Genomic DNA, 12,249 nt, shown 5'->3' with positions numbered 1-12,249 from the left:
AGGTGTCCAAAATTTCTTAATCCTGCTGCTTTTCACTTTTCATGAAGAAACTCCACCAAATCTGTCCTAATACAGTTTTTCTAAGACTCTGGAAACATTAGGGAAGAAAATAAATCCTTGTCTAAATTTTGAATTATCCCGCAAATCAGTTGTAAGCTCAATAGGGTTCCTTTAAAAACCATGAATCACTTCTCTGAAAATTCCATATATATAAGCAAGCCAAATTACTTATTGCTGTCTAGCACATTGCAAGTATTTAATCTGCTATCGATAAAATCCTCATAATCAGTCACCTCACACTTGTTCTCTGGGATGGGATGGGGGAATGCTTGATTCAGTTTTTCTGAGTTTTTGCTATTCTCATAATCAGTATCTTCAAGAAATGATATTTTAAAGTGAAACATCTAGAAAAAGCACCTAGTGCTTTGACCTTGTCTTTTATGCTTAACATATCACATACTAATGTTACATCTAAATCTACCACATTCCGTTATGATAGCTGCCCATGACAGAAGCTGACTTTCTTCTATCCAGGACAAAAGAAAACAAATATAGCCATGCAAAAAAAGTGGAAGGCAGGGGATAAAGGAGTTTTTCTCTGAGAAGACAAAAACAAAAACCTCTCCAATCAATAAGGGCTGTTTCCTTTGGTCTCCCAGAATTCTAGACATGCACCAGCCAGTTAGCTATTAAGTAATTTTCCTAGAGTAAGTTATCTGTGTTTTTCAGCTTAAAATATGATTATAACATATTAATATCTTCATTAAGAACTTAGCTTTAAAAGACAAAAATCCACTATAATGTTGTAGGTTTCATAAAACAGGGTAGTCTGTATTCTCCCCAAATACTTTTTTTTCTTTGAAACGGAGTCTCGCTCTGTGGCCAGGCTGGAAACTGTGGCGTAATTTCAGCTCACTGCAACCTCCACCTCCTGGGTTCAAGCAATTCTCCTGCCCCAGCCTCCGAAGTAGCTGAGACTACAGGCATGCGCCACCACCCCTGGCTAATGTTTGTATTTTTAGTAGAGACGGGGTTTCACCATGTTGGCCAGGAGGGTCTCGATCTCTTGACCTCGTGATCCGCCTGCCTCGGCCTCCCAAAATGCTGGGATTACAGGTGTGAGCCACCGCACCCAGCCCCATTACTTCTTGAAGTTAATGTAATTTTAGAGAGATTGAGTGGAGTCATCGGAGAATAGTTTTATAACTGAGGAAGGCATTGTATAAACAATAGGATCATTCACAAACAAGCTTTGACAGATATCTTTCATATGAGATGGGAAAAACAAAGGCTAAAAGATAGTTATAATCATCATTGGAAGCTATAGGTATAACAAAAACACTTTATTTTTCTGTTCAAATTTTTGGGGCAATTGCAAAGAGTCACACTTCTGTTCCTCTTCGCTTTATTCCATACGTTGCTATCTTTCTAATGGAAAAGAGCTCAAGGACTATAATAGTATATGGTAAATATGACATGGGAATCATCTCTTGTCAAAAACAAAATGGGAATGTAGTACCTAAATGGGTCATTGAGACTAAAACTACTCTCTTTCCAAGATCTCAGAACTGAAGATTGGAGATAAATTTATTTACTCAAAATCACACAGCCAGACAGCAGCAGCTCTGGGACTAGAACCTAATCCCTAGCCCTCTAGTGAAGTGCGTTTTCCACGATACTATACAATTGGACCTCCATATCTGGGCATTCCACATGCACAAACTCAACCAACCTCCGATCTAAAATTTTCAGAAAATAAAACAATAAACAATAGAAGTAAGAAGCAATGTAATATAACAATTATTCACTTAGCATTTATATTATATTAGGTATTATAAGTTATCTAGAGGTGATTTAAAGTATATGGGAGAATGTGTGTAGTTTATGTGCAAATACTACACCATTTTATTTGAGCATCTGCAGATGTTTCTATCCACAGCGGTCCTGGAACCAATCCCTGGGGATACTAAGGAACAAATGTATTTCTCTTCCAGAACAAATGAAAAAGGAATACTTTTTGCTAGACTAAATCAGGTATTTGGCCATTCAGACCTTTTCAGGGGCACAGAAGAGGGCAGCATTGGGCTGTCATTCCTGGGAACCATTTGCTGGGGCTGGAATGCTGGGAATTTGACCTGCCTCATGGATGCTGTCCAAACCTGGACTGAACCAGCATAGTTAACACTGTAAGGCCCCTAGCACTTAGTATCCCAGTTCTGAAAACTATTCTGGCGTTGTTCCATCCCTCCCAGAGCTAGCTCTGGCTGGGAAGTATCTCCCAGAGGAAGCAGTATGTATGCTAAGGATTGGATTGCTGAAAGTCTGGGCAAATCTGTCTTCTTAGAATTCCATTTGTGTAATAAATGAGGTGACAGTGATTTGTCTGTTTACTTTCAAAGTGGATCCATTCTTTTTCCATGAAGTTTTAAGTTTTTACATTTAATGTTTTCAAACTCCTATAGAATGAGTCAAGTTAACAAAATCTCCCATTTGTCATGGGACTTAAATGAATGTGCTGATAAAATTTTGATCTCTATACAATTTGATAATATCACAGTGGTTTCAAATGCTTAGAAGCAATTTAAGTTACCAACCAGTCCTGAGTTTACCTTATTTGCTTAGCAAATCCAGTGACTGCAAAGGTAAAAAACTTTAAACCAACACACAACCAAACTATTGTGAAGTTTCATAAAATTCAAAGAACTAAATTTTTACTATATAGTACAACTGTATTTTTATTTCAATTTTTCAACATTTTTACTGGTTTTCTAAATAAGAGCTTACATATATGTTTCTCCTAAATCAGGCAGTTCAAACGTATGGTAAGTTCTATCCATTCATTCCATTTCCCAGAGGTAGCCACTGTTCACAAGCTTCAGATTGTTTTTACACAGATATACAAATATGTGTGTAAAATATGTAGGTTTCTTAGATAGAAAAATGGATTATACTATTGATATTGCTTAGTACTTGCTTTTTGTAAAATATATCACATCAATCCTATTTTTGGACAATTGAAGTTTTAATGTATACATCAAAGCAGATTGGTACATTTCATATTGTCACTCTTCCATTTTATTCAAAAATTCAAAGAGAAATAGAGGTTATAAAATGTAGTGCTTCTAGCAGGAGTCCAGAGGGAAGTACAGTTAATTTTCATTAAGGCCATCACCAGAGCTGAAAATTTAACACCACACGTGCTATAACTTTCCTTTATAATGGTCAGGGGGAAGGGAAGGGAGGTTGCCAGAAATGATGTTGTCAACAAGACCACGGAGACAATTTTGTTTACTTAAAAGTACTAAGTGTTTTCAAGAACTTTAAAAACTCATTGAGATTACTTTCTCCCATGGAAGAGAGGCCTCAGAGCTCTCTCCTAGGTAACATTTGGTCTTTAATGTAGTTGACAGAATTAAAGATGGGTAAATTTTTTAAAAACATACGTTATGACTCCCTACTGTCTTTCCTATCTATTTAATCAACTCCTATCTAATCTATTCCCCTATTCATTTGGGCTTATTATTTATAAGTAGAGTTTTGCTTTTTGTAAGGCTGTTAATCTAACTCAATACGCTTGTATGTATTCACTATGCTTATACATATGCTTACTTCATAGTTCCTTTCAGAGATTGTCCAGACAATTCGAAAATTAACTGGCATCTTTTCCCACAAAAAGATTCATTCATTACTTGCCCAATAGGATACCATTTTAGCGATTTTCCTGGGTTCTTTAACTGTCTATCACTCAAAGAGGTGGACATTTCCAAAAGTTAGCTCAAAAATATTTGTCATTCATGTTTAAGCTATAAGGAAAACTTTCATTACTTTTTGTTGGATTTTTTTTTTTTTTTTTGCTGTCTTTATGACTTTACTTTTAAAATAAAATTTTGGGTTTTTTCCAAACATTCGAAACCACCAACCATAGAAAATACAAATAACACTCCTATTAAAAATGTGTTGCAAATTTTAGTGCATTCACATGAGACCTCCACATTTTCCCAGTTTTTCTCCCCTTTCTTCACTGCGCTGATTCAAACTTGTCATAAGCAAGATTGGGGATGCACTAAACAAGATCAAGAAATATCTTGTTTTATTTTCATTCCACCTATATCACAGTGAGGAAAAATAAGTTAAGTGTCCCACCCATTGTCATGAACTATGCACCCACAAACTATAAGAACACAAAGTCACTTTGTAATAAGAAAAAAAAAATGAGAACAAAACTTTGTTAGCAAAACAATAGTGTTCTAGTCTTTCTTCTGCTATTTTGAACCAGAACTGCCTTTCTACTGATTGTGACATATGGAGATCATAGAATGTTCCTCACCATTGGCTGGCACTGATGAAATTATCAGAGCCACTATCTTTTCCATTCCAGTAACACAAAGAGTTAGAATCTCACTTTTCCAGGAAGGCAGATGTTTTTGTGATTGGCCATTTTCCCTGAAACAAAACAAAGCCACATCTGTACACTGCCAAGTACCATTATCCATTTCACCTTTTCAGTAAGAAGTTTGACTGACAGATCAATAGGTCCCTGGAATACTAATCCATCCTTAAGATTTTTATCCTTGTTCTCGCAGACTATTAGTGGCACATATCTTAAGTTAAACACAAATGAAGGTAATGTATTGCAGATATGGTTCTACTTTTGCTGAGTAGTTTGTCTTATTATACAATCATAGAGCTAGTGGAGAGATACTGTGGAGCCATCTAAATCCACCAAGCTGTCTATGAACAGGAAAATAGGCACCCACCCTGAAGAGTTAAGAATGTATTCTATTTTTAAAACTCAGAGTGAGACCTCTCAGAGTTTCCCCTCCAAAATTAGATAACAAACCAGAAAGCCAGATTCTAACTCTGTGTTACTGGAATGTAAAAGATAGTGGCTCTGATAATTTTGTCAATGCCAGCCAATGGTGAGCACATTCTATGACTGCCATATGTTACAGCCAGTAGAGAGGCAATTCTGACTTTAAATGACAGAATAAAGACTAAAACACTATTGTTTTGTTCTCATTATTTTTTTTTATTACAAAACAACTTTATGTTCTTACAGATTGTGGGTGCATAGATCAGAAGATATCATCTTAAATTCCCTTGGTATTGATTTTATCTATTTTTTTTACCTATAGCAATGAAGATACTTCAGTGTATAAACTATGTACTATATCAGACACAGTTATTCTCACTTATTTTAAGAGCTATGAAAGATTCAGTCTTTAAAACAAGATTCTCTCTGTACCCTCAGCTTTTTTCATAATCTTTCAAAAAATGTATGTATTATCTTTAATGAATGAATTTTTAAATAAACCAGAGTGATAAATATCATGTCCAAACTAAGGTACTATCTTAGTTCAAGTTAGATAAAACTCAATCCACAAAAATCTCTAGAGATTTGGTAGAACTAATGAAGAAAAAAACAGTGCTCAGAGACAGTCTAATCAGAGCTCTAATCCTTGGCTAAAATTTGTTTCAACATGGCCGGGCGCGGTGGCTCAAGCCTGTAATCCCAGCACTTTGGGAGGCCGAGACGGGCGGATCACGAGGTCAGGAGATCAAGACCATCCTGGCTAACACGGTGAAACCCCGTCTCTACTAAAAATACAAAAACTAGCCGGGCGAGGTGGCAGGCGCCTGTAGTCCCAGCTCCTCGGGAGCCTGAGGCAGGAGAATGGCGTAAACCCGGGAGGCGGAGCTTGCAGTGAGCTGAGATCTGGCCACTGCACTCCAGACCGGGCGACAGAGCGAGACTCCGCCTCAAAAAAAAAAAAAAAAAAAAAAAAAAAAAAAAAAAAAAAAATTTGTTTCAACATATGAAGCCTTTTGGTTTACAGTGTGTAACTGCATCCTATAATTATGTATTTTCAAATTCTTCCTTCTGAAGTCTGTTGCTAACCATCACTCTTATACATCCTTGAGGTTTAATGTTTGAATGTTGTTGACTGCTAAATAACTGTCAGTGAAGTCAGCCTTTTTCCCTTGCACTGGAGTAGCAAGTAGAATTTACAACTTCTTTCTCTAAAATTCCAGAGCATGTGTGTGGTGTTTGGATTAGTGTGATTTCTCCATCTAGTATGTTGCTAATCTTTATGCCACATCCTTTAGGGAGAGGAAGCAAAAAACATTCCTGGTGAATCTGTCACAGAAGAACAATTTACTGATGAAGAAGGCAACCTCATCACCAGAAAAGTAATCATCATTGAGATTTCATGCTTCTCTTGGAATTTAGATTTTCTGCATTAAAAACTCTGCTACTTTTGTGCTGTAGTGTCACCTCCTGAAATAGAAAAATCTCTACTTTTCACCATTACTTCCTACAGATCACTCGGAAAGTATTAAGACGAATTGTTATCCCACAAGAGAGAAAACATGATGATGTGGTAATGGAGAGGGATTGCCAAAGAGAATGTAGAGGACAAAAGCTTTGTGCGCTCCCTAGAAATTGCTGCTAACAGGCTGGCATCTGCAGTGTGGCAGCTTGAAGTGTTTGCTGCTTTTGACATCTTATGCATTTGATCAGAGTCAAAGAAAAATACTTTTCTTCCTAACATTCTTTGTTGCATACTTTTTTTTTTTTTTTACTGTCTTCAGAATTTTCACAGAGATAAGGTCATTTATAGGGGACAGAATGTGCCAGTTTGAGGGAGAAAGAAGATAAAACCTTTCACCACCAAACCTCAGAGCAGTGCCTCAGCCTCACCCAGGGCTTGGCCTTCAGCTGAGTGTCTGTTGGGACATGGGTGGAGAACACTCCAAAAGCACAGGTTTTAAAAGTTAGAATGGCAAAAGGCTCAGTTCAAGATCTGCACATCAGATCCACACATTTTCTCTTTCCAGCACGTTCTGTGGGAAATCTGAATTCCTCCATCTTAATCTAAGGAGGGAGTTCCCCTCTTTGGGTTTATAACAGCCCATTTCCAATGTGCCAGTTAAAGAATCCCTCCAATCAACCCCTTTCTCTCAGAGAAAACATCTCTGGCTATTTTTCACTTGTTTCTCGGATCTCTACCCTTTTCAATTTAAAAATAGAAACTTCAATAGACTATGTTTACATTAGAAAAAGTAAACTGAAAATTTATCAGAAGCGCAAATCAGAAAATTGAAAAGGCTTCATTTGTTTGCTGTTAAAAATAGAGTAAAAACTGAGTATTTGCGCCACAGCCTTGCTCTCGGGAAGCTGTATTCCCGAGAATACAGTGAAGAGAGAGGATTTGTTTATCGAAAATAGATGCTTCCTTGGTGTGACAGTAAGAGGAAGTCATTGGCAATTCCACTAAAAAATAGTCCCTCGGATCAACAGCATTTCCATGGATTAGTACTTAACTAAGAAGTTTGAGTCTCATTGCAACAGATTGCTTACAATTCTGCCGCCTTGTGAGCTGTGGTGATGATTTCTTTTAGCCTACTATAGGAAATGGACAGGCTGCTCATTATTTTGATTTATCACTAACCTACTGAATTATTGTCGAGTACAATTATGTTGTATTCATTTTGACAGTGCTCTCTAGCTTGCCTTGATGATGCTAAACTGTGTGGCTAAGCTAAAGATTGTATGTATTTTTGGACATGAAGTGACAAAGTGCTTTAAACTGTTTCACTTGTCCTAATCCAGCCTCCAAGGATCAGAATGGGACTGCTTTATAACTAAAACTCTTTTACTATGAAATCTTAATATGTACATTCCTTTTAAAGCAGGGAGAAGGTTTTAAGGTGAAAACAAAGAACGAAATCCGGCACGTGGAAAAGAAGAGCCACTCGTAACAGTGAAGTCAGTCAAGGTGAGGTGTGTTCATATCAACAACAGTAGGACTTAAATTCCTGTGAAACTTACAAATTTCACTAAATAAGTGATTCAGGTTTTTCCCCGTCCTTTCCTTTTCACTGAATTCCAGCTTTGAAAATCAAATACGAAGTTGTTCAAGTTCTGTTTATGTTTGCATATATATACACAATGAAACTTGACTTCGGTTTCACAGTCCATTAACTTTCTCCTCATAAATTAGGCAGCAATTTTATTGTAAATTATGTTTTCAGGAGCAAATATAAATAGTGATAAGAGTAAAGGCTCACTATGAAATACAATAGCCTTATACAGTCTAACAGGAAGACTATTTGGCAACAAATAATTCTTACAGTTACACTCTGAGAGTTTTATTGATCCAGCCTTTCACCATTTTAGCAGAACAGCATCTGAGGATATCATTTTGGTTGAAATAAAGTGAGTTTCCAAGTCTAAATTAAATGACATATCTATCTGGTGTTTTATGTAAACAAAAGGACAAAATAGGAGGTTAATGGCACTATTGTTTATTTTTTAAGTTAAATGTTTAGTAAGTGAGCTTTGTTTACATTTGCCTGGACTTATCTTTATAGATCACATTGTTTTCCTTTTACATTGTCCTATTTATTTCTACTTAGCTACAATTAGAAAGGCCATTTGGGGTGAAAAAGAAAGTCCTCTATAGTTTGTAAGGTAAAGCAAAATCATTTCTTTAGTTCACCTCCAGTCCTCTTAGACCCACAGGTTAAATTAGTAAGAAAGAGCAAACAGATTCTAGTTTTCATTTTCATGCATCTGCTGTTCCTTACTTGCCAGAATAGTGGTATGCAGAGTGCTGAGGGAAGTAGCTGGGAAGTAACCTAGTTTCACTGCCTGTAATTTTATATGTGAACTAACTAAGGTCCAGATAAGTTCTCAATTCTCCCTCCCCGCCCCCCAGCCTTATCATTTGTTTATTCAGTATAACATTTACTTAATTTCTTTGAGACTTTCTCACATGACTGTTTAATGGCAGTGAGAAAACCACTAAGAACTGCAGAGCATTCTGGAAAGAATGTTTACTACACATCCTCTTCCCAGTGTTTTCTGTGTGCTCTTCAGGCAATCCTCACAGCCAGCCCTCTTGGATAAGGCCTTCATCATCCCCGTTTGATAGATGAGGAAACAGGCCCAAAGTGGTTACATAAATTGCCCAAAGCTCATAAAAGTAAAAAGTGGCAGAACTAGGATACAAACCCAAACAAGCTGCCTCCAGTGTCCACTTGTTTGCCAGAGACTTAACCTGGGTCAGAGGTGACGGGGAAGGTTTCCTTGAGAATGATGTTTGAGCTGAATTTTAAAGAATGAGTAGGAGTCAGTCATCTCTGTAAGGCTTCTGGGCTGTACCCAAAAGGCAGTGGGAAAGCACGAAGGGATTTTAGGCAAGAGTGAGGTAGGATCCAGTTTATGTTCTGCATCACTCGCTCTAAATGCCGAGTAATTAATGAATTGGAAGGGGCACTGGTAGATGAATGGAAAACCTGTTGAGAGACTATTGCAGAAGCTAGCTTGGCAGTGAGGATGGCTAAATCAAAAAATATCAACACAACTTGGTTTTTATTGGATAAGAAGGATCCAAGATGAGAAAATGAAGGACGACATCAATGTAGTGGTATCTAGAATGAACCTGCTCCTATGCATGCCCTACTGCTGAACCTGGTGAAAGACCACTCTATAGCAGATCCACAAAATACTAAGCATGAGTTTATTATCTTGAATTCATCCATTCATGCAATTCTAAGTGAAAAATGAAACGAAAGTAGAAAAAAATTCAGTCAACTGAAGTATGCCCCTAAAGTTTAGCCACTTGTTCAATCATATTCTCAGGCTCCAAGTGGAAAAGACCCAAAAAGGCTACCTACACCAGCTGAGCCATTTTCTGCAATGACATATTCCTAATATCTGTGAATAAATGACACAAAAAATATGACAGTGCTGTGCTTCCAGGGTCCTTTAGACTGTGTTCATTTAAAAACAGCTTGCTCACTAAATATAAAGGAGGTTTTAAATTTTTAAATAATCATCCTGTAAAGAAGTTGTCAGACTCGCTGCACCACTCAAAGGAGAGAGAACGTTGGTTAGATTCATATGAATGTGAAAATAACTTCAGCTAAAGCAAACAATGTGTCAGACTGAAAGAACAGTGACTTGACAAGCCTAATTTTACTTTCCAGGTAGTGTTTACCTTCCATAAGTGAACTTAGGGAATGAGTCCAAGAATACTGCCTGGAATTCCAGGAGGCTGAATATATGTGCTCCAGAAAAATCGACTTGCAACTATAGCGAGAGTTTTTATAGTCATGCTGGCTGCCTCTTTAAAAAAAAAAAAAAAGACAAAATAACTAAGCAAGTAGAATGCTGCCAAATATGACTGTGTCTTAGATGGTAACATCAAAATTTGTATTTCCCATTGTAGAACCAGTTGAATTTTGAGCTATCTGAACTCTGTACCTGCTTTTCTTTAATATTGAGTCATAACCATCCTATTTTTAAAGAGAAAAGCCAATGACTTCCAAGATTTGTACATAGTATATAGTGATTTATAGTTTACAAAGTACATTTACATTTTTATCTTATTTAATCCTTACAGCAAGTCAGGCCATTTTGCTTGTGGCCTTTTACAGATGAGGATATTAAGGCTCGGACAGGTCAAATGATGTTTCTGCCTTCACACAGTTTATGACTGGTAGAGCTAAGACTTGAAGTCAAGATTATTAACGTTCTTTCTATTACATTAAGCTATCTCTCTAAAAGTATTTACAAAGAATAATAATAGTCATCTTCTGTGAAATGATTGCTATATGTCAGGCACTAGGTAAATAATTATATATTACCTTAGGAAATCCCCAAAACAATGCCATAAGGTAAATACAACTATCCCCCAACCCCTTTTTTAAAAAAATGGGGAAACTGAGGTTTAGAAAACTTAAATGATTTACTCAAGGTACTACAGCTAGGGAGCAAAAGAATAAAATTGGAACTTATCTAGAACATAGATCTTAACTACTACTTATATTAATAAATAGTATTTGATCATTAGAGACCCAAAAGCAAATTCTGAATCAAATGCAGGTACAAGAGCAACCCATCGTAAATTTCTTCTTACTCTACACAGTGAAAGGACTCATTTTTTTTATTCTTTTTTCTTAACAAAGCAAGACTTCATTTCTAAATCTCTAGAGTTTTACTTCAAATACCAAAAACGGGGGCTGATTAGAGAGGTCATAGCAAGGGAAGATCCCCAGATAAAAGGTCATTTAAGCCATGACAAAGACTTCCATGACACATACTGTGTTCTAAACCTCTTCTAGGAAAATGCTCAAGTTCTCACAGCCATGTGTAAGCCAAGAGTGGCAAGAGTGCTGACGCTTGTCAAGGCAGCCCTTTATCTGAGGCCAAAAAGTTAACAATATTTGGCCATCTGCCTGGCTTAAAGTGGAAGGACTAGATTTACAATAGTGAATAAATGCTCCATGGTCCCTGTCTTTCTGGATCTCCCAGTCATAAATGGGAAAAAGAAATGGTACAAATGTTTAAACACTGAAAATACAAAGTCCAGGATCCAATGAAAGAATGTGAGAATGTACTTAGACTTGGGGGCTAGGGAAGGTCTCTCTAAAATCGTGACATTTAAGACATCATGGGTGGCACCAATTATGAAAATAATGGAGAAGAAGAGGACCCCAAGCAAAGAGTACAACATGTGTAAGGACCCTGAGGTGGGAAATAGGCCTAACATATTTGAAGAAATGAAAGATCAGTGTATGATCTTTCATTTCTTCAAATATGTAAGATCAGTGTATGATCTTTCATTTCTTCAAATATGTAAGATTGGTGTGTGATCTTTCATTTCTTCAAATATGTTAGGTGAGCTGGTGGTAGGTAAGATAGGCACAAGAAAACATTAAAAAAAAAAAAAAAAAAAAAAAGGCCACACCATCATTCAGAGCCCTGTAGGCCAGAGGAAAGGATTTAGATTTCATTCTAAAGGGAATTTAAGTTCCTTTTAGATGCTGGATGTTAGACTTTTGTCAGATGCATAGTTAGCAAATATTTTCTTCCATTATGTAGGTTGTCTCTTTATTCTGTTGATAGTTTCTTTTGCTGTGCAGAAGCTCCTTAATTAGGTCCAGTTTGTCAATTTTTGCTTTTTACAAGCAAAAAACAACCCACTCCATTAAAAAGTAAGCAAAGAACATGAACAGACGCTTTTTGTTTTTTCTTGTATTTTTGAGACAGTCTCACCTGTTGCCCAGGCTGGAGTGCAGTAGCACAATCTCAGCTCACTGCAACCTCTGCCTCCCGCGTTCAAGCGATTCTCGTGCCTCAGCCTTCTGAGTAACTGGGATTACAGGCAGATGCTACTATGCCAAGCTAATTTTTGTATTTTTCATAGAGACGGGGTTTCACCATGTTGGCCAGGGTGG

At 37.0% G+C, this 12,249-nt stretch overlaps 1 protein-coding gene across 4 annotated transcripts in view; it reads left to right on the top strand.

Annotated features, from left to right (window-relative positions):
- Positions 1–12,249, top strand: part of ANK3 (ankyrin 3) — a 707,809-nt gene that overhangs the window by 684,436 nt on the left and 11,124 nt on the right. For 3 of the 4 annotated variants that reach the window (XM_010364953.2, XM_010364951.2, XM_010364950.2), the window contains one exon: positions 7,696–7,781. In XM_010364953.2, coding sequence (XP_010363255.1) covers positions 7,696–7,764 — 69 coding nt within the window. In that variant the 3' untranslated portion in view covers positions 7,765–7,781. Of the gene's footprint in view, positions 1–6,108; positions 6,193–6,323; positions 6,384–7,695; positions 7,782–12,249 lie in introns of all 4 variants that reach the window. The other variant, XM_030941096.1, reaches the window with a different exon arrangement.

Source organism: Rhinopithecus roxellana, chromosome 11 (genome assembly GCF_007565055.1).
Source record: "Rhinopithecus roxellana isolate Shanxi Qingling chromosome 11, ASM756505v1, whole genome shotgun sequence".
NCBI classification, from domain to species: domain Eukaryota; kingdom Metazoa; phylum Chordata; class Mammalia; order Primates; family Cercopithecidae; genus Rhinopithecus; species Rhinopithecus roxellana.
The sequence above is the reverse complement of the archived record's forward strand: the minus strand, read 5'-3'. Positions and strand labels throughout refer to the sequence as shown.